A 27,428-nucleotide genomic window follows, 5' to 3' on the forward strand; every position below is an offset into this window, starting at 1 on the left:
GTCTATTCTGGATAATGTTTCATCTGCACTTGAAAAGAATGTGTATTTGCTGTGTTAGGAAGGAATGTTCCCACTGTATCTGTTAAGTTCATCTTGTCCAGTGTGTCATTCAGAGCCACTGTTTCCTTTTTTGGATGGAAATAGTTCATTCATTTTGGATGATATGTTCATTGATGTGTGGGGTGTTAAAGTCCTCTGCTTTTATTGTATTACTATCTATTAGTTCCTTTATGTTTGTTATTAACTGTTATATATGGGTATTCCCATGTTAGGTGCATAAATATTTACAGTTGCTATACCTTCTTGTTGGATTGTCCCCTGAATGATTATATAATGTCCTTCATTTTCTTTTGTTACATTCTTTGTTTTAAAGTCAATTATTTTCTGATATAAGCATTGCTACTCTGGGTTTCTTTTGACATCTATTTGAGTGTTTCTCAACCCTTTCACTTTCAATCTGCAAGTGTCTTTCAGAATGAAATAAGTCTTATAGGCAGCATTTACATGGGTCTTGTTTTTTTAATCCACTCTATCACCCTATGTGTTTTGATAGGAGCATTTAGTCCATTTACATTCAAAGTAATTATTGATAGGTGTGTATGGTCATTTTGTTACTTGTTTAGTGGTTGTTTTGTAGGTTTTTTAAAATCCTTTTCCTCTCTTTCATGGTTTGTTGGCTTTCTTTAGTGATACACTTGAATTCCTTTTACTTTATTCTTTCCAGATCTATTGCTGTTTTTTTAATTTGCATCTTCTGCTTATAGCGGTCTATATTAAGTTAATGATTGCTTAAGTTTGAACCTATTCTTTTTTTTAATATGAAATTTACTGTCAAATTGTTTTCCATACAACACCCAGTGCTCATCCCAACAGGTGCCCTCCTCAGTGCCCATCACCCACTTTCCCCTCCCTCCCACCCCCCCATCAACCCTCAGTTTATTCTCAGTTTTTAAGAGTCTCTTATGGTTTGCCTCCTCCCCTCTCTGTAACTTTTTTCCCCCTTCCCCTACCCCATGGTCTTCTGTTAAGTTTCTCAGGATCCACACAAGAGTGAAAACATATGGTATCTGTCTTTCTCTGCCTGACTTATTTCACTTAGCATAACACTCTCCAGTTCCATCCACGTTGCTACAAAAGGCCATATTTCCTTTTTTCTCATTAACAAGTAGTATTCCATTGTATATATAAACCACAATTTCTTTATCCATTCATCAGTTGATGGACATTTACGCTCTTTCCATAATTTGTCTATTGTTGAAAGTGCTGCTATAAACATTGGGGTACAAGTGCCCCTATGCATCAGTACTCCTGTATCCCTTGGGTAGATTCTTAGCAGTGCTATTGCTGGGTCATAGGGTAGATCTATTTTTAATTTTTTGAGGAACCTCCACACTTTTTTCCAGAGTGGCTGCACCAGTTTGCATTCCCATCAACAGTGCAAGAGGGTTCCCATTTCTCCACATCTATAGTCTATAGATCTATAGTCTCCTGATTTGTTCATTTTAGCTACTCTGACTGGTGTGAGGTGATATCTGAGCATGGTTTTGATTTGTATTTCCCTGATGAGGAGCGACGTTGAGCATCTTTTCATGTGCTTGTTGGCCATCTGGATGTCTTCTTTAGAGACGTGTCTATTCATGTTTTCTGCCCATTTCTTCACTGGATTATTTGTTTTTTGGGTGTGGAGTTGGATGAGTTCTTTATAGATTTTGGATACTAGCCCTTTGTCTGATATGTCATTTGCAAATATCTTTTCCCATTCCGTCGTTGCCTTTTAGTTTTGTTGATTGTTTCCTTTGCAGCGCAGAAGCTTTTTATCTTCACGAGGTCCCAATAGTTCATTTTTGCTTTTAATTCCCTTGCCTTTGGGGATGTGTCAACTAAGAAATTGCTGCGGCTGAGGTCAGAGAGGTTTTTTCCTGCTTTCTCCTCTAGGGTTTTGATGGTTGCCTGTCTCACATTCAGGTCCTTCATCCATGTTGAATTTATTTTTGTGAATGGTGTAAGAAAGTGGTCTAGTTTCATTCTTCTGCATGTTGCTGTCCAGTTCTCCCAGCACCATTTGTTAAAGAGACTGTCTTTTTTTCCATTGGATATTCTTTCTTGCTTTGTCAAAGATTAGTTGGCCATACTTTTGTGGATCCAATCCTGGAGTCTCTATTCTATTCCATTGGTCTCTGTGTCTGTTTTTGTGCCAATACCATGCTGTCTTCATGATTACAGCTTTGTAGTAGAGGCTATCTCTCCTTCTGTTCAGATTGATAGCTTTGTTGGATAGAGTATTCTTGGCTGCAGGCTTTTCTTTTTCAACACTTTGAATATATCATATCACTCTCTTCCAGCCTGCAGTTTCTGCTGAAAATCTGATAGCCTTATGGGATTTCCCTTGTATGTAACTGTCTTCTTTTCTCTTGCTGATTTAAAAATTTTTTATCACTTCTTTTGCCATTTTGAATATTATATGTCTTGGCATGGACCCTTTGGGTTGATTTTGGCAGGGAGAATCTCTGTCTCTCCTGGATGTTGATATCTGTTTCTTTCTTTCTTTTTTTTTTTTTTTTTAATTTTTTTTTTCAACGTTTATTTATTTTTGGGACAGAGAGAGACAGAGCATGAACGGGGGAGGCGCAGAGAGAGAGGGAGACACAGAATCGGAAGAAGGCTCCAGGCTCTGAGCCATCAGCCCAGAGCCCAACGCGGGGCTCGAACTCACGGACCGCGAGATCGTGACCTGGCTGAAGTCAGACGCTTAACCGACTGCGCCACCCAGGCGCCCCGATATCTGTTTCTTTCAACAGATTTGGGAAGTTTTCAGCTATTATTTCTTCAAATAAATTTTCTGCCCTTATATCTCTCCTTCTCATGGGATCCCTTTAATGAAAATATTAATACGCTTAATGAAGTTACTGAGTTCCCTAAGTCTATTCTCATCTTGCATAATTCTTTTTTCTTTCATTTGCTCAGCTTGATCACTTTCCATTACTCTGTCTCCCAGGTCATTAATTTGTTCCTCTGCTTCCTCTAGCCTGCTACCCATTAACGTTTCTTATAAGGTCAGTTTAGTGGAGATGAAACTCCTTAATTTTTGTTTGGGAAACACTTTATCTCTCCTTTAAGTCTGAATAATAACCTTGTCAAGTACAGTATTCTTTCTTGTAGGTAATTTTTTTTCCTCTTAGCTGATTTAATATATCTTGCCATTCCTCTCTGGCCTACAAAGATTCTGCTGAAACATCAGCTGATATACTTATGGGGTTTCCCTTGTATGTAACTAGTTTCTTCTCTCTTGTTGCTTTTAAAATGTTCTCTTTATGTTTAAACTTTGACATTTTAATTATTATGTGTTGTGGTGAAGACCTCCTGGGATTCATCTTATTTGGAACTTTTTGTTCCTTCCTGGATGTTTGTTTCCTTCCTTAGGTTAGTAAAGTTTTCAGCAATTTTTTTTTTCAAGTAAGTTTTCACTCTTCTTCATCTCTTCTCCTTATGGAACCACTATACTGTGAATATCTATTCACTTGGTATTGAAGAGATTCCTTAACCTATCCTCATTTTTTAATAAATTCTTTTTTCTTTTTACTGTCAGTTAAGCACTTACCAGTACACTATCTTCCAGATCATGAAGCCCTTCTGCATCTGCTATTCTGTTGATTCCTTCTAGTGTATTTTTCATTTCATTTATTGTATTCTTCAACTCCAATTGGTTCTTTTTTATATTTTCCATATCTTTGTTCTGTTTTTTTTTTTTTTAATATGTTCATTTATTTTTTAAGAGAGAGAGCACGAATGGGGAAGGGGCAGAGAGGGAGACAGAGGATCCAAAGCAGATTCTGCACTGACAGCAGAAAGCCCAATGCAGGGTTCGAACCCATGAACTGTGAGATCATAACCCAAGCCGAGTAGGGTGCTTAACTTGCCGAGCCACCCAGGTGCCCCCTCAGTTTTTCCACTCTTCTCTCCAGTCTAGTGAGCATATTTGTGATTACTTTAAACTCTTTATCAGGCATATTGTTTACCTCTGTTTCATTAGGTCTTTTTTTTTTTTTTGAGGGTTTGTCTTATTCTTTTTAGGGGGGAGTTTGGCTTTTTGTGTTTCTGTGAATTAGTTGGAACAGCTACTTCTCCAAAACTTGAAGGAGTGATCTTGTGTGTGGTTATCCCATGTCTTTGCTGTGTGCCTGGTGACATTGGCTGGCTGGCTGGAGCTGCGGCTGGCATGGGCTGGGGGTCTGAAGCACTTTGTGCTGGCCTATCTTGGTGGGATGGCTGAAACTGAGATGGGCATGGGCAGTTCTGGACTCTGCTCATAGGGCACCCTGGTATGGCGGCTGAAGCCGAAGTGGGTGAACAGCAGGATGGGTCCTGGGCCACTCTGTGCTGGGAGCACTCTAGGAGCTGAAGTGAGTGCAAGCCAGTGTATTGGGTGTACTCAGCACAGGGGGTGCCCTGTTGGGGTAACTAAAGCCAAGGCCGGTGTGCCCTGGGGTGTTCTGAGACACTTCACACAGTAGATGCCCTGGTAGGGTGACCAGTAGAGAGGCAGGTGGGGGACTGGGGGTTCCAGGGCAGTCTACACAGGGGATGCTCTGGTGTGGAGGCTTGAGCTGAGAGGCAGGCTATGGACTAGGGGTTTCCAGGATGCTCTATGCAGGGGGTTATCTGGCTGGGTGGTTGGAGATGAGCAGGCATGAGCCAGGAGGTCCCACAGTGCTCTGCTCTAGGGGTGCTCTAGCAAGCTGTCTGTAACCAAAGTGCTGTGGCCCTGGAGTATTCTGGTATGCTTTGCACCTGTGTCACTTGGGTGCAATGACTGGAGCTGTAGTGAGTGCCAACCAGGGGCATCCGTGTGCACCATGCTGTGGCCTCCTGGGTAGAATGGGCTGGGTTGGCATAGGCTAAGAGTCTAGGGGTTCACTGAGACAGCAAGCTGGCTGTGGCATCCAGAACTCTGCTACCGTCCTCAGTATCAAGGGGTAGGGAGCATAAACCATGCTGCTTAACATCCCATCTGGCCTGGATAGAGTCCCACCAACTCCCTGTTTGGTGGAGTTCTAGGGCTGGATCTTTTATATACTAGTTGCTCTTTTAAACTGGCTTTTCTTGTGTTCTATTCCTTCAGTACTCTCTCTCCCTACTGTACTTTGCATCAGTGATGGGGTTCCCTTGTTACCGTGTCTCTCTCTTGTCATTCTCTATGTGGTCTATCTTTTGTTGTACATAAGCTGTCCAATTGGCCCTTAGTTCTTCAGGAGGAATTGCTCTATAAATAGGTGTTGATTTGGTGTGTCCACAGAGGATATGACTTCAGGGTCTTCCTACCTCACTCTTAGGCCAGAACTCACTTTGGTACTTTTACCAAAAGGTAAATTGCTTATCTCCATTTTGTTTAGTTCTTTCCCTGATTTTGTCATGTTCTTTCTTTTGGACAGTATCCCTCTGTTTGACTTTCTCTGTTGCTATGAATTAGGTGAAAGAACTACCTGAGTGTTGAAGGAGTGGCCCTGGGTGGTGGCATGGACTGCGTTTTGGTGGCTCTGGTTGGCTGGCTAGAGCTGGAGGGCTTGCGGGCCGGAGGTCCTGACACACTTGGTGCCAGGGCTGCACTGGCCTGGACAGCTGGAGCTGGAATGGATCCTGGGGTGCCTGCCTTGATGCCACACTAGCAGAACAGCTACAATAGGGCAGGCATGGGCTGGGGCTTTCTCCACACCGGGGCGGCCATGGTGAGATGGCTGGAGTGGAAGCCAGCACTGGCTAGGGGTGTCCTGCCATGCTTAGCACCTGGGCCACCTTGGCAAGATGGTTGACATATAATGGGTACAGCCCAGGGATGTCCTGGTGTATACCACACTGGGGCAGTTTGGTAAGACAGCTGGAGCTGGTGTGTGCTAAAGGCCCAAGGCTCACTGAGGCAGCAGATTGACTAGAGTGTCAGGATGCTGCTCCTGTCTATACTGCCAAGGTGGAGGGGGAACATAAATAATGCTGGTCACCAGTGCCTTCAATCCTGGAGAAAATTTCCAGCAGTTCTCTACTGCTTGGCAGATGCTCTAGGTTTAATAGTGCGTTGCCTTCACTTACATACAGTCTAGTTGCTCTTTATGTTACTGTTTTACTGCTGTGCCCTAGGTTAGGCGAATCTGCATCCAAGCCCTTCAGTACTATCCCTCCCTACTGTAGCTTGTAGCACTGGGAGTAGGATTCCCATTACTGTGTATCCAGCTCTCCTACCTTTCTTTGTGTGGCCCCTCTCTATCCTTTGTTGTGCAGAAGCTATTCGTCAGCCTTTAGTTCTTGAGAAAGAACTTCTGTAGGTGTAGGTGTAGGTTGGGTGTGTCCCACGTAGAATTCAGGATTTTCCCATGGCACCATCTTGGATCCCTCCTCATAATATGACTCCTTCAACTACACACATTAATACACATTTTTGTATTTATTGACAAAAATGGTCCAGAAAAGGATTAAGTAAAAATTACAGTGGTAAGGGTTAATAGTTGTTTTTAGTTCTACTGTCTCTAGGAAACTGTAAGCAGTCTAGAAAGCTGTTATGTCTCCTAAAACAGGACTTAGATCACACCACTCAAGTGTTAGATTTCAAGAGAAATTCTTCCTTTTTTCCCTTTTGTCAAAGCAAAATAGAATGGAGGTCTTTGTTTTTACCCGTAAGCCTGCTTTGCAGAGGATGAACTGGGGTGGGGTGGGGTAGAGGGAGTAGACAAAGAGGTTAAAAAAGAAACAGGCAAAATCTTGAAAGAAATGAAAGCTAGAGAGGAAAAATGGTTCTTAAGCGCTTAAGAATCATTCATTGAAGTAATCCTCTAGTCCTTCCATATCCACTTCCAGAGAGGAATTCAGAGAGGCCAGAGCAGATGATGCATCCTTGTTTTTCTGGACACTTGGTTTGGGTTGAGGAGCTTCTGGTTGGATGGACTCCTTTCTGATGTCTTTACTACCAGTTAGAATCCGTTGGCTCTCAAAAAAGAACTGGTTAGGATGGCTCAAAGAAAAGCCACAATCATCCACCTGTGTAAGAAAGCAAATGTATATATTAACACAAAGCAAAGGTATAGAGGGACTTCATAAACCAGTCTAGACCTTGTTCAAAAACTATTTAATGCCCAGAACATGGATCTTAGTAGTTCTCGGTCATAACACTCAATCCAGTACTTACATGATTTCATTCAGAGGGTGCTTCAACTACTACCTAAACATTAATGGCTTCTTGCATTTGTATTTCCAACCCAAACCTCTGCTCTTAGTTCCCGTTCCCTATCCAACTCTACTTCCAGATCTACCTCTTAACATCTCAGATGGCTAAACAAAGTGGCTGCCATATTGTCTGTCAATAAATATTTTGTTGTTTAAAAAAAAAAAAAAGAAGAAGGGTATAATCTTTAAACATTCCAGAATTGGGGCACCTGGATGGCTCAATTGGTTAAGCATCTGCCTTTGGCTCAGGTCATGATCTCGTGGTTTGTGAGTTTGAGGCCCACATCAGGCTCTGTGCTGACAGCTCAGAGCCTGGATTCTGCTTCTGATTCTGTGTCTCCCTCTCTCTCTGCCCCTCCCCTGCTTGCACTCTGTTTCTCAAAAATAAACAAAATATTAAAAAGTAAACATTCCAGGACCATAGGGAGTGGACATAAACAGACACTGTTTTGATATTGGTCCCTGATACCACTCATGTTTTAGAGTATATTTATAAATCTGGCCTATGTAATCCCACTTAGTATCATAATTACTGAAAAAGCAACCTAATGTAATTTCTTCATTCCAATCTTGAGTTTTCCCTGCTCTTACTTTTTTTTTTTTTTTACTTTTTTAACGTTTATTTTTTTTGAGACAGAGAGAGCCAGAGCATGAACAGGGGAGGGGCAGAGAGAGAGGGAGACACAGAATCGGAAGCAGGCTCCAGGCTCTGAGCCATCAGCCCAGAGCCCGACGCGGAGCTGGAACTCGCGGACCGCGAGATCGTGACCTGAGCTCAAGTCGGACGCTTAACCGACTGAGCCACCCAGGCGCCCCTGCTCTTACTTTTTATATAAAATTTTTTTCTTTTGGTAATTTTCAGTGGGACTTAACATAAAACTATGAACCTGCTCATGTTTGCATTATTTCTTTTCACAAATACTATCACTAAACTTTAAATTAAATCTTGAATATCATTTCCAATTACCCATTACCCTGTGTCTTTACTATTCAATGATGCTTTTACAAGGTGTTCAGATGATATTTGAACATTTAGCAAATACTACTTTTTTTAACTTTGATTCTAGAAACTTTGATTCTAAAATTTATTAATAAAGAAAAATATATTCCTTAATATTAGCAAGCACTTATTTAATGACTACTGTATGCCAGACATTATTCTAAGTGGCATAAAACACACATATATACTCATTCACAAACATGCATATATTTAGTTAACTTCCATTAAGAGCACTGTGAAGGTAAATTATCAGTATTTCCCACTTTAGAGAGAGGTTAAATAACTTACCCAAGATCACACACTGGCAGGGCTGGAGATGGGATATGAATTAGCACAGTCCATGCTCATAACCAGTATGTTCTGCTGTCATGTCCTTGTGCCAAGGTCAATGATTTTATAATGTATTCATTTCTTAAGTTGTATAAACCTTTACTAACTCTTGGGCTGTGACCTAAGAGCAAGATAGCTCCTAAAGTGTAAACCTTCTACATGAGTCACTTTCTACACACTCAACCAGTGGGTCAGATTGAGTTGATCACATGTCGAATCTCTGCCCTCCCTGCCTTCTGCAGTGGAAGCTGACAACCAAAGGATACCATTTTACTGCAGTTATTTGTTGTTGTTTTTTGTTAGGGGGTATTTTCATTTCAATTTTTTTTTTTTTTTACAAACTGAGAAGCCATTACACTTTTTTGTTCATTTGTCTTATATTAACCTTTTTATGTCTCTCTTTGTACTGAAGTGACTTGTATATATATAGTAGGTATCTAAATATTTGGTGAGTTGAGCCCAGAACCAACAGTGTATACCAGTCATATGTGCCACATTATGAGCTGGTAGTTTTTCAGCACACAAGAATGCATTTGACTAAGTCTAAAGAAATTTCGAGCCTAGTGAAGTCAGTCATATACTTAACACTCTTTTATTCTTGATAGAGGTTTTTAAGGGTCACAGATAAAGGCTTATTATCTCCATATTAGAGACACATTCTGGCTGGGGAGATCAAGGAAGGCTTTGTGAGAGAAGTGCTATATGAGTTGAATTTGGGAAGATGGAGAAAGTGAAAAGCTGGGATAATGAGGTCAAGGTTAATACAAACAGCAGAGCCACATGAGCAAGGTAAGAAGCAATGTCCCTGGAAAGCAAGTAGATCAGATGGCCTGGTGTAAAAGGCATATAAAAGGGAATAATAGGAAATGAAGTTGGGAAGACAGACTGGGGCCCGACCTCAGAGAGCCTTGAAACTCAGGGTAAGTAGTCTAGACCTAATTTTGCAGGCATCAGGGAGTCACTAAAAATCCTTGAGAGGGGAGGTGATGTGATTAAAGCAATGGATAATCGTATGGTGGATTCAAATGGATTAGCAGGGGGTTAAAAGAATTGCTGTCATGGTTCAGAATTAACCCTTTTAACAGGTGAATCAATAAACAGAAACAAGGTGTTTTTTGGTAATACTTGAATACCCCAGGATTCTCTGATTCTCTTTAGTCAGCTGTTGATATATGTTGGGCCAATAATTTTATAGTAAAGTCAGTGTATAGTAGATTGATAGCATTTAGACTAATTCACTTTAAGAGTTATTACTCAGGTCACTAGAACAAATTTTTATCTGCTACCTTGCTGCTTAATTTTAAAATGTTTCCTGAATGTTTTATGATAAATCTATAATTTTTATTAACAATGGAGTCATTTGTGAACTTCATTATATTCGATTTTTCACCCAACTCATTAAAAAGTAGGAGATCCAATATAAAGTTTGCATTTTACCAAGTGTTTCATGAAAAGTTTTTTATGTAACATATCAATCAGAAGGCTTTACATTTTATAGTGAACATTAGAGATTGGAAAGACCTTGAAGATCCTTTCGATTGAACCTTCTACATGTAAAATGAGGAACATGAAGCCTAAAGAGATTACCTAGTTTATGCAAAATCATTGAACAAGTAACTGGTTTTGTCTGAATTATAATTAAGGCCTTTGACCAGATCACTTAGTTGCTCTGAAATCTGTTTTAAGAGGTTTTTATGCAAAGTCAAATAAACTTACAATCATAACATAATATTTTTAAAATTTTTAAAAATGTTTATTTATTTTTGAGAGAGAGAGATTGTGTGAGCAGGAGAGGGGCAGAGAGAGAGGGAGACACAGAATCTGAAGCAGGCTCCAAGCTGTCAGCACAGAGCCTGACACGGGGCTTGAGCTCATGAACTGTGAGATCATAACCTGAGCCAGAGTTGGACGCTCAACTGAGCCACCCAGGTGCCCCAAGATTATAAGGATTATAAAAAACATAGTGGTATTATTTCATGTAAAAAAAAAAAAGAATCTACTGCTTTGGCTATAATTACATTGGAGATTTTCTACACCTAAAGTTTCAACGTGTTAAAATTCTCAATACATCTATCATCACGGAGAGGACTCTTTGGATCAAAATAAATTAAACTTCAATTTGGACAAAACGGAATCTTTATAAGCCTCGGTTTCCTCATCAATGAGGTAAAGATATTAATATGGTTGCTATGGGGAAAACCAAGAAAACAGGAGTGTAGAAAGAAAGTTGTTGGTTCTATGCTATCTACTGGCTTTGCAAAGACTCAAGAAAAGCAAGTCACTTAAAAAAGAAACAAGTTGGGGGGCGCCTGGGTGGCGCAGTCGGTTAAGCGTCCGACTTCAGCCAGGTCATGATCTCGCGGTCCGTGAGTTCGAGCCCCGCGTCAGGCTCTGGGCTGATGGCTCGGAGCCTGGAGCCTGTTTCCGATTCTGTGTCTCCCTCTCTCTCTGCCCCTCCCCCGTTCATGCTCTGTCTCTCTCTGTCCCAAAAATAAATAAAAAGCGTTGAAAAAAAAATTTAAAAAAAAAAAAAAAGAAACAAGTTGAGGGGATCCTGGGTGGCTCAGTCAGTGGAGACTCAGACTTCGGCTCAGGTCATGATCTCATGGTTCATAAGCTTGAGTGCCGCATCAGGCTCTGTGCTGACAGCTCAAAAGCTGGATGGAGCCTACTTCGGATTCTGTATCTCCCTCTCTCTCTCTCAAAAATAAACATTAAAAAAAAAAGTTGAATTCCCAAAAGTTAAGGGAAAAAGATCATATTGCTTTAAATGTGTCCTTAGCTCCCTCTTCTACTTGAAAGAAACCTGAACTGGAAATTATTGATGGCATATTATAGGTGTAGTTAATTAAAAAAAAAAAAAGTTGAATTCCAGGGTACCTGGGTGGCTCAGACTGTCTTGATTTCAGCTCAGATCATGATCTTACAGTTTATGAGATCAAGTCCAGTGTGGAGTTCTGCACTGACAGCGTGGAGCCTGCCTGGGATTTTCTCTTCCCACTTCTCTCTGCCTCTCCCTTACTCTCTCTCTCTCTCAAAATAAACTAAAAAAAAAAAATTGAACTCCAATCTCAAAACTATACTCAAATGAGACCTTGTCTGTACATCGAAAGATGAATAAAAGACCTTTAAATGTTTTTAACTTTAAAATATATTGTTTGAAAAATGCACATATTTTTTATTCCACTTTAATTTTCTTATTAACCAACTAAAACAGTGACAAGGGTCTTGAATCAAGGGCATGTACCATGTTACTATGTGACATTTGGGTTTTCAACGGTCTCTCCGGTTTGGGATTGCATTTTGTAACTCATTTTGCTAATAAGTTCATTTTACTGAACTTATTGCTTGATAGCATGATGAAATTATGAAGTTCCTTCTGTATGGTGGATTGTACTTTTTTCTAAAATAGGTTGTCTTTTAAATGTTTTCTTTCTTTCAGTTTTATTTCTGGCTAAAGGAAGTGTAATGGCTGCCATTCAGTTTCCTTTCAGCTTGTCCAGAAAAATTAACTTTGGTTTATGCCCCCCCCTCCCCTCATTGAAAACAGATTTTACTTCAAAATGAATTTAGAATAGAGAAAGCAAATTATCCCCATAGAAACCCTCAATTTTAATTTATTTCTGCTTAAAGGTCAGCAGCTATTTCCTTTACTCCTTATTTTTAAAAAAGTAGGAACATTCTAGATTTGGAAACAGAATTTTTGTTTCTTTCCTTGCCGTTTTTCTTAATTGGCTGCTATTGGTGATGTTTTCCTTTTGGTGGGTCATTTTTTATGTTTTGTACATTGTGTTCACTAGTGAGAAAGGGAAATTCTGTGATGCATTTTCATTCTGCCATATTAGCTTAGTAGTCTCAAAGTACTGTAAGGGATATGAAATAAGATCAGTGTAGTTGGCATCCAGAAAGAAGGAAATGGGTTGGACGCCTTTATAGGCTACATTATAAATTTTGGATTTCATCTTCAGAGCAATTTGGAAGCCCTTTAAGGTTTTTTTTTTTAAAGCAGTTTACTAAAATAATCATGTTCCTCTATTTTAAAGATCATCCCAACAGCTGTGTGGAGGGTAAAGACCTGGAATGGTGCATGTGTTGTAGACAGTGGGAAATGAGTTAGGAAGCTACTACAGTGACCCAAGCAAGAGACACGATGATGGCTTCTAGCCCAGTACTCTAATTGATATCCATAATAATGACCCTGAATTATTATAAAAGAGCTTAATTTTATTTGGTATATCCTGTTCAAGCTTGCAGGCAAATGTGATAGAATTTAATAAGATTTCTGCAAAGATTTATATGGTGGGAAAAAAATGCTCAGCTATTTGGCAAATAAGTATCAAGAATGACTCAGTTTGCTAAAGAAATGATTTTCAATTACAATTCAGAGATTAATCCACACAAGGCCAAGTGTTTTCATTTACACATGGAGCATACCAAAAGCAAAAAACAGACCACAGTATAAAACATTGCTCCCTAAAAAACACTGAGGAAAACAGATTTCAAGCAGCCCAGATTTTGACATCTACTTACAGAATTTCTCTCAAACATTTGCTTGGAATCAACATGTTCTGCACACGGTGACCTTCACACAAACATAGGTCTCATATTTCTCCCACAGCAAATGTAGATTTTGAAGGAATGGAAGCAATATTGTTTTACCTATGGGATGTTTGGGTTTTAATCAAGAGATTTTGCAATGACAGCTTATAATGAGGCAGCTGGTATTACCAAAAAAGCCATATGGAACTATCATAGTGCGGCTGTAAATGGTATCAATTAACTGGTTCATTTTCAAAACTTTCGTTAAAATGAGCTTGATCGCAAAATCCTCAGGAAAATAAATGTAGCTTTAAAAATTTTTGTTAAGCGGGGAGGCAGGCAGGATGGCAGAAAACTGACAATAAAAATGGATTCTAGTTTTAATTTAATGAGAAAAAATAATAGATATTCACAACTAAAAATCTATAATGAGACATCTAGCGAATTCAAACAGCCTTTTTATTCCATTGATTTTTATGTGGCTTAAGTTATATGTGGGAGGATTTAGACATACATCTTTTCAATATCTTCACTAATCTAAGGCAAGTTTTTAAATTGCCCATAGCAGTAATATTCCTGTAACAAAAGAATACTCAGTAGATACTACAAAAGCAGATCTGGGAACTAGAAATTTTCTTCTTATTTTTTGTGATTATGTCACAAACTCAATGTTTAAATCTAATTTTCACATTTTAAAAAAAGGAAAGAAGTTGAATGACAGACCTTAATTTGTGGAAGTTCTAAGGTGTCTTATTAAAGAGAATCCACAAATAATTAAGAACTCTCAAGCTGAGTAGGCAAATTAAGGAATATGGTCTCTAAGAAAAAGGTTAATTCAAAACTGGTGCGGAAAATATCAAACAAATGTGGCTTATCGGGTGAGATTCCTAGACTGCTAAAACTAATGAGAATTTGTGCTTGTTTCTATTTAAGTGAGGTTTATTTTGTCTTTTAAATTTTGTGAAAACAAAGTCTTTATGGTGGTAAATAACAGTAATATTTTCAACAGTTAGGTGTAATAGAAAGAAGGGGAAGAGCCACAGCAGACAGTGGTAGGGAGGGTTCTGGCTCCGGATCTCCTATTTACAAATTATGGTACCTTGGGCAAGTCATGTAGAATTTTTGGTTTTCAGGTTTTTTTTTTTTTTAACATAAACTATTATAGTTGGATCATAAATATAGACAAGAAAATGCTAGTGACCTCCACAGTCATTATTACAGGTACAGTATCAGATTCCATAGAAGTACACAGTCATGGTCAGGCTCATAAGCTTTAATGACTTACTTAGTCCATCTCTTATAAGCAGTAGGACCTTACACAGGTTGCTCACCTTCTCTAAACTTTATTCATAAATGGGAATAAAAATAGTACCTCACTGTAGTACTGTAGTGTGCATCAAAAGAGCTAATGTGGTCAAAGTACTTAGTGCTGTACTGGGCATGTGTTAAGGGTTCTACAGATGTCGGTTACAGTACTGTATTCATTATTACAGTACTGTAATATTATAGGATATACTTTTCCTATGAAATATTTTATAAGAGATTCTGTTATTATATAACCAAAATATAAAACATATTCCATAAAAACTAAATAGGAAAAATAAAAATGATTATAAAACAGCATAGCATGGTAGCTGATGATGAATTCAATGAATGCAACATCTTTTGGGGGAGGGTCACGGATGAATCCCTTTGAAACCTGATAAACAACAGACTCCGAAAAAATGCACATATACACTCACAGAAAAAAATGTCTCAGGAAGTTGGATGCCTGTCCTAGGTTAGGGAGCCATGATCAAGACCAGCAGTTGCAAACAGGGGGTCAGTGAGCTGAATTTCACCTGCAGATGTGTTCTACTGACTTGTATACAGTCTTCAAACTTGTCAATGTGAATGCCCCTAACAGGATGTGAATTCATCAGCACACCATGGTGCCTCCCATACTCTCTGGTGTTAATCTCAGCTACCTTCACAGTTTTTTTTTTTTTTTTTAAAGTGAGAGAGAGAGAGAGAGAGAGAGAGAGCATCTTAAGCAGACTCTATACCCAGCACAGAGCCTGATGAAGGGCCTGATCTTACAACTCTGAGGTCATGACCTGAGCTGAAATCAAGAGTCAGACACTTAAATGACTGAGTCACCCTGATACCTCTACCTTCACTTTTTTGGGTTATTTGCCTAACCTCTGTAGGCCTCTGAGTTGTGACCCTTGCTTTACACGTTTCAGAACCTACTAGTTGGTCTTCTTATATAGGCATATTTTGTTTTATTGCATTTCCCAGATATTGTGTTTTCTACAAATTGAAGGTTTGTGGCAACCCTGCAGTTGAGGGAGTCTATTGGCATTTTTCCAGCAGTACTTGCTCACTGTATGTCTCTGTCACATTTTGGTAATTCTCACAGTATTTCAAACTTCGTTATTTTTGTTATGGTGATCTTTGATGTTACTACTGTAATCGTGTTGTGGCATCAGAAACCATGCCCATATAAGATGCCAAACTTAAACTGATAAATGTTGTATGTGTTCTGACTCCTCCACTGACTGGCCATTCTCCTGTCTCTCTTTCCTCCAGCCTGCCTATTCCCTGAGACACAGTAATACTGAAATTAAGCCAATTAAGAACCTACAATGGCCTCTCAGTATTCAAGTGAAAGGAAGAGCCACAAATCTCTTACTTTAAATCAAAAGCCAGAAATGATTAAGCTTATTGAGGAAGGCATGTTGAAAGCTGAGACAGGCCAAAAGCTAGGCTTCTTGTGCCAGTTAGCCAAGTTGTGAATGCAAAGGAAAAGTTCTTGTAGGAAATTAAAAGTACTACCCCAGTGATCACACAAATGATAAGACAGCAAAACAGCCCTATTGCTGATATGGAGGAAGTTTTCGTGGTTTGGACAGAAGACACACCAGCCACAAGATTCCTTTAAGCCAAAGCTAATCCAGAGCCAGGCCCTAACTCTCTTCAATTTCATGAAGGCTGAGAGAAGTGAGGAAGCTATAGAGGAAAAGTGTGAAGCTAGCAGAGGTCGGTTGGTTCATGAAGTTTAAGGACAGCAGCAGTCTCTGTGACCTCAAAATGCAAGGTGAAGCAGCCAAGTGTTAATACAGAACCTGCTGCAGGTTATCCAGAAGATCTAAATAAGGTAACATATGAAAGAGCTACACTAAACCAACAGATTTTCAACGCAGACAAAAGAGTCTTCTTATGGATGAGCACAGAAAGTGGTTTCATGATATGGAATGTACTCATGGTGAAGATGTTGGGAAGATTGTTGAAATGACAACAAAAGAGTTAGAACCTGACATAAATTTAGTTGAGGAAGCAGCAGCAGCAGGGTTTGAGAGGACAAACTCCAATTTTGAAAGACGTTCTACTGTGGGCAAAATGCTACCAAACAGCATCACATGCTATAGAGAAATCATCCATGAAAGGAAGTTAAGTTGATACGGCAAACTTCTCTGTTGTCCTTTTTTTAAAACCAACCACAGCCACCCCAACCTTCAGCAACTACCACCCTGAACAGTCAGCAGCCATCGACATGGAGGGAGGAACCTCCACCAGTAAAAAGTTATAACTTGTTGAAAGCTCAGATCGTGGTTAGTATTTTTTAGCCATAAACTATTTTTTAATTAAGGTATGCAAAAATACCTATTAATACCTGTAATAATGCTACTACACACTTAATAGACTACGGTATAATGGAAACATAACTGGTATCCATACTGGGAAACCAAAAAATGCATTCAGCTCACTTTATCATGATGGTCTGGAACCAAACCCGTAATATCTCCAACGTATGCCTGTACTATAGAAGCATGGCAAAAGAGGCTAACAAGATAAAACACCAAACACATTTCCTTGAGTCCCTTGCAGTCAGGGGTCTTACATGTAACTAAAGTTCAGCCATGCAGGTAAATATGAGATATGGGAAATAAGAGTAACATGAGGTGGCAGCCAGAAGTAAAACAGATTTTCTACAGGAAAGATGGCAAAAGCCTCTGGTTTTCCTGGGCACCTAGGGCAACTGTTCTACAGCTACTCCAAGATTTGGCTACCTAAGGCCGTTGGTCAAATCCAGCCCAGTATCTGTTTTGGTAAATAAAGTTCTACGAGAACACAGTCATGCTCGTTCCTTTATATATGATCTATGGCTGCTCTGGACTACAAAAGCAGAGATGAGCAGTTTGACAGAGACCATATGGACAATACGGCCTAAAATTTTTACAATCTGGCACTTTCCTAAAAAAGTTTACTGGCCCTCGGTCTCATCCCTAGACGTGAAATGGTGGGTGGCAGCTGTAGTAGAATAAGGTTTTCTCATTGTGTAGCTTCTCATTGTTACAGTATTTCTGGGTCTGTAGATTCCTAGATTAATTCTCTGGCCCCTCTATCAATTTTATAAGTTACCTAATACCATGTGATAAATCCCTTTCTGGTGAAAATAGCTGGAGCTGCAACTAAAAACCCTGAATGAAACACAGAATAACAACAAAACAAAGGATTAGGCCATAAAGTTTAAAAATGTACTTACATTATGTGTCATCTCGAAGTACTTCTGACAGGCTACTTGGTAATGTGTCCCTTTTACTAAATCCAAAATCTAAAATGAATGGGAAAAGGAGAAAGCAAAATTAGAAACTAAGTCTCTCTAAACCGCTGTAGCTCATGGTTGTTGGCCTTTTCATAATCTTTATTCCAGACAGGAAATGCATTAAATCATGTAGCATGTTGTACTTCTGCAGCCTGGGCACCGTGATAATTTTGACATTATACACCAGCCGCTTAGGTCAGCATTAAGCTACAGATGACAAGAGATAGGAAGTGATCTTTGTGACCTACCAACTGTGAATTTCAATAACTTTACCTTGACAACAAGATGAAAACAGATCCTAGTATTATGACTTTGACAGTTATTGTCAGAACATCACCTTGCAACTTCTCTTCCAAAATTATAGATATAAATCTAGTAATCTAAATGATTGGTGCATGAAGCAATCAGGTGTACTATTTAGATTTTTATTTTCCACATTACAGTTTATACAGATACAGCTCAAAATATAGTTGTGTGCCCATCAGGAAAATTTAATGTAAGTCCTTTGGAAGAGTGTCTGTGGAGAGGGAATGCTTTTACCTTCAATCAGATTTGTTCTTTTTTTGAAATGAAGTTATTTCTAGTAAAGCTCAGCAGAATATGAGAGTGAATAGTCTATTCTGAACACCTATTAGGAACATCATCCTATCTTTTGTAAATACAATTTGCTTTCCAATTCTACTTCATGTAATCTCTTCAGAGCGGTACAAACTCCCATTCTTATCAGCCAAGTGCAATGCCAGTTGAAATTTGTAAAGTTTCACCACCTCCCCTGCCAAATAAATAAAATATATATTTGGCCTATTTATCAAACACAGTAAAAATGCTGGAATTAAGAGATAGCCTAAAATGAAGGGAAATGTAATTCTGGAGAAATGTTCATTTCTATCCCTTTTCAAAAGGCTGACCTTCCTGTGACAACAGAAATGTACATGAAGTCTCAAATTCCTGCTATCCTCATTATTGAATATAGCTTACATCTTTCGACAAACACACAAAATTATTACAGTTACAGAGCAGGAATCATACAATACTGACAGTGTGCTTAAAAGAACTGTTTTTCTTTGATTGTCTTATAGATTACATTTCTGCATTTCAGGTCACCTTTTATTAAATCCTTTATGGAAGACCTATATAAATGCCAACCAACCACAGCACCCAGGATCCTATTTGACCTGTCCATTTTTCTCCAATTCATTAGAGCAGAAATGAAAAATAAATCAATTTAAAATCAATGGCTATAAAGTTTTAAAACTGAAGCAAGCAACAAAGTTTTCAAAGTAATTTTAACACTCTGAGTTCGTATTCTCCAATGTTTTTACATACAGATATTCAAATTGTATTGAGATGAACTTATAACTGATTATTTGCAAACATCAATGATACCATGAAGTAATATCTGTGAACTGCAATTTTGGAGAAGCAAAGCCTTCAAACTTTAGTTAAGTTTAAATGATACCATAAATTACCTGAAGAGAAATGAATTCACAGAAATAAACAAAAAGCTCAATTGTGTGGTATATAACAAAGCTCTTTTATGTAAAAACACAACAATAAATCCAACATCATATTCTATGTATATACATATTCTTAAGATACATATATTTAAATATATATGAGCTTATATACATATATTTAAATATCCTCCTTGGAAAGTGAATATGTAACATTATATACAAACATTCTAATATATATATTTGGGAAACATTTTTTTTAATTAAAAAAATTTTTTAAAATTAAGTTTATTTATTTAGAGGGAGTGGCACAGAGAGAGGGAGACAATCTCAAGCAGGCTCTGCACTGTCAGTGCAAAGCCTGACATGGGGCTTGAACTCATGAACCGTGAGATTATGACCTGAGCCAAAACCAAGAGTCGGACACTTTACCGACTGAACCAATCAGGTGCCCCAAGATTTAAAAAATATCTAGTTGGGGAAGCCTAGCTGGCTCAGTCAGTAGGGCATGTGACTCTTGATTGTAAGTTCAGGGTTGTGAGTTCAAGCCCCATGATGGGCAGGGAGCCTACTTTAAAAAATAAATAAATATAAAAAATTAAAAATAAAAAATAGTTGGGTGATATATGTTAAAGAAAATGTACACATAAGCTACAGAAGGAGAAAAGCTTATGTATTTTGAAATTTTAGGTTCCATTAAAATTAAATTTGGATTAATCACAGATCAACCCTTCCCCTCCACCCTGCTCCACTCCGAGAGAAGGCTCTTAACAAAAATCATTTAGTTTTCCTTTCACTTTTTGCTTTATTTTTCTAGAATGAATTGTTACTTGAAAATTTCTTGCAAATCCAGAAATAAATCATTCAACCATCATCAATCCCTAAGTAACTTTACTGATCATGTCACAGCCTATTTAGGGTGAATGAAGGTTTCTACACATATGTAAAGGTGTAATACGGGGAAAAAAAGACAATAGAGTGCTTTTCATTGCCCAAAAAAGCTATTCAAAGAAAGACCTAAAGAGAGGTTCTAGAGAAGGAGAAAGAAAACCCTCCACAGTAATGGAGATGTGAGGACAATATATGAACTACTAGAAGAAAACCAAGAGAAAGACTGCTTTGAGACAATTAGATATTATTTATAGGTATTACCTTCATTTCAGAGATGAAGAAATATATCCCCTTAAAATAGGGGTGTCTAGCGAGTGCCGTTTACTGTGGGAAGAATTAAAAAATCCTATGCAATTTATGATTTTCTTTTCTTTAAGGGGAATGAGTGAAACATTAACTCAAAAAACCCAGTAACTAATAAACATATATACTTTAATTTCACATTATGATCTAGATTATAGATATACAGGAGGAGAAAAAAGAAAGAGAAGGATGTTATGGACCAATGAATGAAGTTTGGTTTTTTTCTCTGAGTAAAATGGGGAGCTACTGCAATTTTCTTGGCACAGGAGTGGCATGAACTGACACTGTTAACAGCATTATTCTGCATGATATGATGGAAACAAACTAGAAGGAGTAGGGACAGAAATAGGGAGCTCATTACAAGAATCCAGGGAACAGATGGTACAGGATTTGGCCAGGCTGGTAAGAGTAGTGGTTACAAGTGGTCACATTTCCCACTTACTGGCCATAACCATTTTTGAAAAACAGCTGTTCTGCACAAAAATACTCAATAGGAACCTATTCCCTGATGTTTTAGAGTAATTCATTACCTATCACTCAACACTTTCCCACTCTGACTGATTTCCTAAATAAAACTAAGTAGTCTAAAAACTCAGTAAAATGCAGGGATACCTGGGTGGCTCAGTCAGTTGAGTGGCTGACATTGGCTCAGGTCATGATCTTGTGGTCCGTTGGGTTTGAGCCCTGCATCATGCTCTGTGCCGACAGCTTAAAGCCTAGAACCTGTTTAGGGTTCTGTCTCTGTCTGTCTGTCTGTCTCTCTCTCTCTCTCTCTCTCTGCCCCTCACGTGCTTACACTCTCTCTTTCTCTCAAAAATAAACATTAAAAAAATTAAAAAATTAAAACTCAGTAAAATGCAATATGTAAGTAACAAAATATCATGTAAAATAAATGTAGAATCCCAAAAATGCCACTTACTAGTCACTAAATATGAGTTAACAAATAGATACTTCTCATACAATAGCCAGTGAGTAGGACACCTGAAATCTCTATGTCAGGCAACATCTTAGATGCATACCCACTCTGTGGACTTCAAAATATTCACAAGTGATTATGATGTTCTACCATTTTTAAAAAATAATATATTTATTATTTTTTTTAACTTACATCCAAGTTAGTTAGCATATAGTGCAATAATGATTTCAGGAGTAGAATCCAGTGGTTCATCCCCTACATATAACACTCAGTGGTCATCCCAACAAGTGTCCTCCTTAATGCCCCTTGCCCATTTAGCCCATTCCCGCCCCCCCCAACCCCCTCCAGCAACTCTCAGTTTGTTCTCTATATTTAAGAGTGTTCTAACATTTCTATATGGAATGCAACTTGGGGCTTTTTCTGCACCTAATTTTCTTTAATTTTTCTGATACAAACCTCACTAGCAAATGCTATACTAAGATAGTCTACAGGTATGTTGAGGATGGTACCGGTATAATTTGTCAATGGGTTGGATGACTCCAAGGCAGGAAATACAAAGCTAAAAATCAAAAGAAAAGAAAACTGAGGTATCAGCAATATACTAAAATCAGTTTGTGAAATAGAAGCAAAGACAGATACTTGACCAAAAAAACACCAAAAACTAAGGACAGATGCCTGAGACAGACTGTAGAAGAGAATTATAGGTCAGAAACTAAGTTCTCACAATATGTTTTACATGTCCTTGGAAAGACTCTTTGTTTTTCTGAAGGTGGGCCACTTATATGTTAATGTACAGATGCTGAAAATGCTCACTGCTAAGTCACAAAGGCTGGACAGGGATGGTTAAGCAGTGATGGTTGGCATGCACGATGACAGTGGTTACTGACCCTTCTTTATTCTTTAAAATTCAGGGTCTCAGCAATGGTTGGGCTCATTTAGAGTTTAAATTTTGTGTGTATAATTCAAGTAATCACTTTTTTAAAAATGCTGAGTTCTAACAGAAGAGCCCATGTCCCAGGCCAATGGACATATATGCTTGATTGATAGCCAGACTACTGTGAACCTGAAAAAGACCTAGGGTTTAACCAAAAGTGGTGTGCTTTTCTTTGAAACTAAAAATTTTTCTTTGATGCTTTCAAGAATGAAGAAATATTGGCTGTGGTAATATTTTTATAGTGTTAATTTTGAACTTACCTACCTGATCTTGTCCTTTTTTTTTTTTTTAATATGTTTTGGGGGTAGGGGAGGCATATGGGGAGTTATTTCATATTGTGCTTGTTTATACATATTTTGTGTGTTGGAATCATATAATATGACATTAAATTTTTTTAAAGAAAATGAAATTCTGTGGGAGGCTGGCTTGGTTAAGCAATTGACTTTGGCTCAGGTCATGATCTCATGGTTTGTTGAGTTCAAGACCTGCGTTGGGCTCTGTGCAGACAGCTTGGAGCCTGGGGCCTGCTTTGGATTCTGTGCCTCCCTCTCTCTCTGCCCATCCCCCACTTGTACACGCGGGCTTGCTCTCTCTCAAAAATAAACAAACTTAAAAAAATAAAAAATAAAAAATAAAAAGGAAAATGAAATTCTGTAAAGAAGCCAGAATGAAGATGTAGTTAGGGCAACAGTACTTTTTTGGCAATGTTCATTCAGCCAGATAACTTCTGAAGGGTCAACCCTCCATCCTCCTAAATTGGCCTTTGCTCTTCTTAGAGGGATAGCTTCATAAGGTTCCAGTTCAGCAGGCAGGGACTGGCCAGAGAAGAGGGTCAGAAATAAAACAGGTGAGGGAAACTAAATGAGATGAAGAAATGTGAGGAGGAGACAAAAAGAAACAAACAGGAAAATAAAAGAACCAGGTAGAAGAAAAATGTAGAAAGCCAGAGGAATGGGGTAAATGAAATGGAGATCACAGCTTAGTATTTATGTGGCCTGTAAACACCAAAGTATAACCCATAGCTCACAAAAGGTGTTTCAAATTCCATTTTGGAAGAGCAAGAGCACACCATGATTTCCTCTTGTATATACCAAAATAAGTGTCAATTCTGATGATGAAGCTAGAAGTTTTTCTTTTTCTTTTTTTAACGTTTATTCATTTTTGAGAGACAGAGTGCAAGCAGAGGGTGGCAGAGAGAGAGACACACACACAGAATTCAAAGAAGGCTCCAGGGTCTCAGCTCTCAGCACAGAGCCCGACATGGGGCTTGAACTCATGAACTGTGAGATGACCTGAGCCAAAGTCAGAAGCTCAACCAACTGAGCCATCCAGGCACCCTGGCTAGAAGTTTTTCTAACTCTGCTTTAGAAAAATGTAACCAAAGAATTTGAATAATCATATCAAATAAGGCTCCTCTGAAAATACAAACGTTTTTTTAAGTTATTTATTTGAGAGATAGAAAGTGTGTGTGCACATGTGAGTGTGCATGCAAGTGAGCAGGAGGGGGAGAGGGGGCAGAAGGGAGAGGGGGAGAGGGGAGGAGAGAATCCCAAGGAGGCTCCATGCTCAATGTGGAGCCCATCACGGGGCTCAATCTCATGACTGCAAGATCACAACCTGAGCAGATATCAAGAATCAGACACTTAACCCACTGAGCCACCCAGGTATCCCGAAAATACAAAATTGTTTAAAGAAAAATTTCTGTGAGGATTTAAGACTATTGATCAAATGGAAATTTTACTTTTGGTTTTTAATGCCAATATTTCCAGAATAAAGTACAAAATGTCAAGCATAACAATCCATTTATTGTTCTAATTCATCAGTGACCAAAAGGCTCAGAAAAAAATAAGAGTAGTGACATCAAACTAGATTTTGGTAATTAATATTCTTTAACTTTGCTTTTTATTTTTAATTATTTTTTAAATTTTTTTTTTCAAAGTTTATTTATTTTTGGGACAGAGAGAGACAGAGCATGAACGGGGGAGGGGCAGAGAGAGAGGGAGACACAGAAACGGAAACAGGCTCCAGGCTCTGAGCCGTCAGCCCAGAGCCCGACGCGGGGCTCGAACTCACGGACCGCGAGATCGTGACCTGGCTGAAGTCGGACGCTTAACCGACTGCGCCACCCAGGCGCCCCTTTAATTATTTTTTAACAGCTGACCAAAGCCCACGAAGAATAACACTTCATCTACCTCTTCATCCTCAGGGCAAATAACTATTTTGGTTTTGAATTTTTTGTTTATTTGTTTTGAATTCTAATACAGTGGCTACCCAAGATACCCTTCCAGTAGAGGAGGAAGGAGCATATTAGGTGATGTTTTTCTTATTTCATTGGTAATATATCACAGCTAGTTGACAAACATATGATATACAAAATACTGATGGGAAACCTTTCTATTTACATATGCACACATACACTAGAAATAAAGAAAAAAATTTAAAACAGAAATGTACATATCATTTTATCACTTTGAGCCACACTTCCTTCTTTCTTCCTAATGCTCTCTACTATTCCCTGCCATCTGTAGCTTCCTCTATGCCCTTTACTTCAGAGCCTGCCAGTGAGGTCCAGATGATTTCCTGGCAGAGAACATAGCCACCTGCCTGTCCTTGGCTTTGGTGAGTCAGGTGCTGCACAGCTAGGTGTGCTGAGCTCACCAATTAGACATGCAGTTAATCTGTCTCTAATTCAAGGTCATATTCTGTCTTATTTAAAAGTGATAACAAGCTTGTTTCTTTGTAAAAAGCTCAACCTTTTGAAAGCAGACCTGCTGATATTTTTCCACTTCATCTCTAACCATCCTTTATTTCAAAGGTGAAAGAAAATGTGGTACAGATGCAGAGTCTGGAACACTTTTGAACATATTACTTTGCTCCTATTTCTTACACACTCAGCATAGCTTAGGCAGCCGCCACCTTACATCTCTACTGTGACCTTCATTTATTGGCAGATCAGGGGCAAGTTTCCCTCTCTTGAAGATGTACTTTCACTCATTTAAAACATTACATGCCAAGAATTTTTCTGACTCACTCTTCATTTTCTATAAACATAGTTATCTGACTGAATCGATTCCACCTCCAAACGTCTCTAAAAACATACCCTTTCCTCCCCATTATTCAGGCTGTAATCATTCTCTTTTTTATTGAAAAGCTTCTTGACTTATTCTTTCCTTACTCAAGACAGCTTCCAAACTGCCACCATAGTAACTTTTCTAAAATCAAATCTAACCCTGGCATTGCTGGCTTCCAGCCGAAAACGGGTCACAAATTCATTATGGTCCAAAAGGCCTTGTTCATCAGGCCCCAAGTCTCCTTCTTTGGGCCCCTCTCCTGCTCTGCCTGGTCACTGGGGTCCTTATGCTCTAGTCCAGGTCCTCCCACAGTGTATTCTTTGGAATTTTAGCTCACAAAATCCTAATGACTCAGAGGGTTTTTTCACCTAATGCCTTTTTTGGTTTGGTTCCAATGAGAATTATCTAAGTTTCTTTATAGCAGGACATAACAGGATAGTGTTCTTCAGAGTAATTTGTCTCCAGAACTTGTTCCATAGCTCTCCCAGGACTAGGGCTCCTCAAAACATACCCTGACAACCTTGTCTACACAGGCTCACCTCCCCAAGTCTTATGCTATTTCCTGGTCTTGGCTAGGTTCCTCTTACCACACTTAATTTGTTCACTGTCTCCCCTACTAGAACAGCAGCTCCATGAAGGCAGAGGTCTTGTGCCTTGAACAGTAACTGGAATATAGTCATCACCTTGTTATTATTTATTCATGTTGAATGAATGCTGTTCCTTTTGCCTCATAAGCCTCACTTCCCTCCACTGGGGAAACTCCTACTCAATTTTCAAAAGCAATGCAATGATCACTTCCTACAGGAAGCATTCCCTGAGTTCACACCTCTCTCTCAGCAGATCCTGCCCTCTGATTCTCCAGCTGGCACTTTAAATGTATTTTTATTAAAGCACTTATCACACTTTATTATAGTGAATTATGCCTTTTGGCACCATTAGACTAAGAGCTCTAAAATAGTTTCTTAATCATTCTATTTCCAGATTTGAACACACTGAAAACTCAGTGACATGTCAAGTGCTCAGTAAATGTTTATTGAGTAATAAAATGTCTTTCCTCACCACGGCAACTTACTTCTATTTAAATCAGTCTTAGAGCACTGTTACTAGAACTGTTTCAATTAGTTGCTTTACATTTCTTTCTAACTTTGGGGCTGAGGGGGGGGGGGGGGGCGGTGCGTGTAGACCACAGCAAAAAAATTACTAATTTAGTTCTTCCACAAGGTGTTAACAGAGCTTGAGAGGTTTCTCTAGTCACATCTGAAGACACTCTGGAGAAGAGAATGAAAATAATCTATCACATTAACTTGAATCCAAATGTAGAAATCTGCCATTGCTATATATAGTTTTACACATGCAGGCAAACGCTAATATATGCAAACACAGACAGGCCTCTGCCAACGCCTCTCAAATAAGCTTTCAGACTATGAACTGATTGAGTGAGTCATTCATTTGCTTACTCCATTCATTCAGCCCACATTCATTAAGCTCCTATAATGAATTCCAGGCACTGTAGTTAGAGACTGGTTTTATTCAGAAGACAGACACCATTTCTGCTCCCAGGGAGGATGAAGTCACAATGAGTCTAGAGGGGAGGGCAAACAATAAGCAGGATGTTACAGAGGAGGAAAGGGAGGAAAAGTGATTGAAACTTCCAGAGGAGGGCCCTACTGAGTGAAATTATAATAAATGAGTAATAGTTACCAAGATAAAGAAAAGGGTAAGGACAACCCAGACACAGGGAATAACATGCAAAGGAGGCAGAGAAACTGGACAGCAAAGTGTTTAAGGATGGGCAGAAATTAAAGTATATTAGAAAGATTACTCTGGCATCATGTGAAGGGCTTTTGGGGGAAAGAGACTGAAAATTAGGAATTAAAGTCACATGACATCCTAGGTTACGGAAGACAGAGAGACGAAAGAGCGAATAGATTCAATAACACTTAACAGAAAGGAGCCTTGAATAATTTTCCTGATTTCTGGCTTGAACATCCAGTGTTTCATTCACATTCCATGGAGATTATGTAGTGGACTCTGTGGTATGCTGTCTACATCCCCTCTCCTCAGAACAAGGACACACATTTCTCCAGGGTCAGAGAGTGTTGATGACTGCCAGCCTGTGGCAGAAGTCCCTCTCAGCTGAGGCTGAGGCAAGCCATTTTGCTCAAGGTGCTGTTCCCTTCCGGAGAGCAGCCA

At 38.9% G+C, this 27,428-nt stretch overlaps 1 protein-coding gene across 1 annotated transcript in view; it reads right to left on the minus strand.

Annotated features, from left to right (window-relative positions):
* Positions 1-6,414: 6,414 nt before the first annotated feature.
* The window catches only part of PRIM2 (DNA primase subunit 2), a 358,287-nt gene continuing 337,273 nt past the window's right edge, over positions 6,415-27,428 (minus strand). Inside the window, exons 13-14 of the mRNA XM_047102680.1 lie at positions 17,607-17,675; positions 6,415-7,023 (exon numbers count right to left, since the gene is read on the minus strand). Of these exons, the coding sequence (XP_046958636.1) occupies positions 6,799-7,023; positions 17,607-17,675 (294 nt within the window). The 3' untranslated portion in view covers positions 6,415-6,798. The remainder of the gene's footprint in view (positions 7,024-17,606; positions 17,676-27,428) is intronic.

This window comes from Lynx rufus, unplaced genomic scaffold (assembly GCF_022079265.1).
Source record: "Lynx rufus isolate CCGP_SWC_20201006 ecotype Redwood Valley unplaced genomic scaffold, mLynRuf1.p SCAF_6, whole genome shotgun sequence".
NCBI lineage: Eukaryota > Metazoa > Chordata > Mammalia > Carnivora > Felidae > Lynx > Lynx rufus.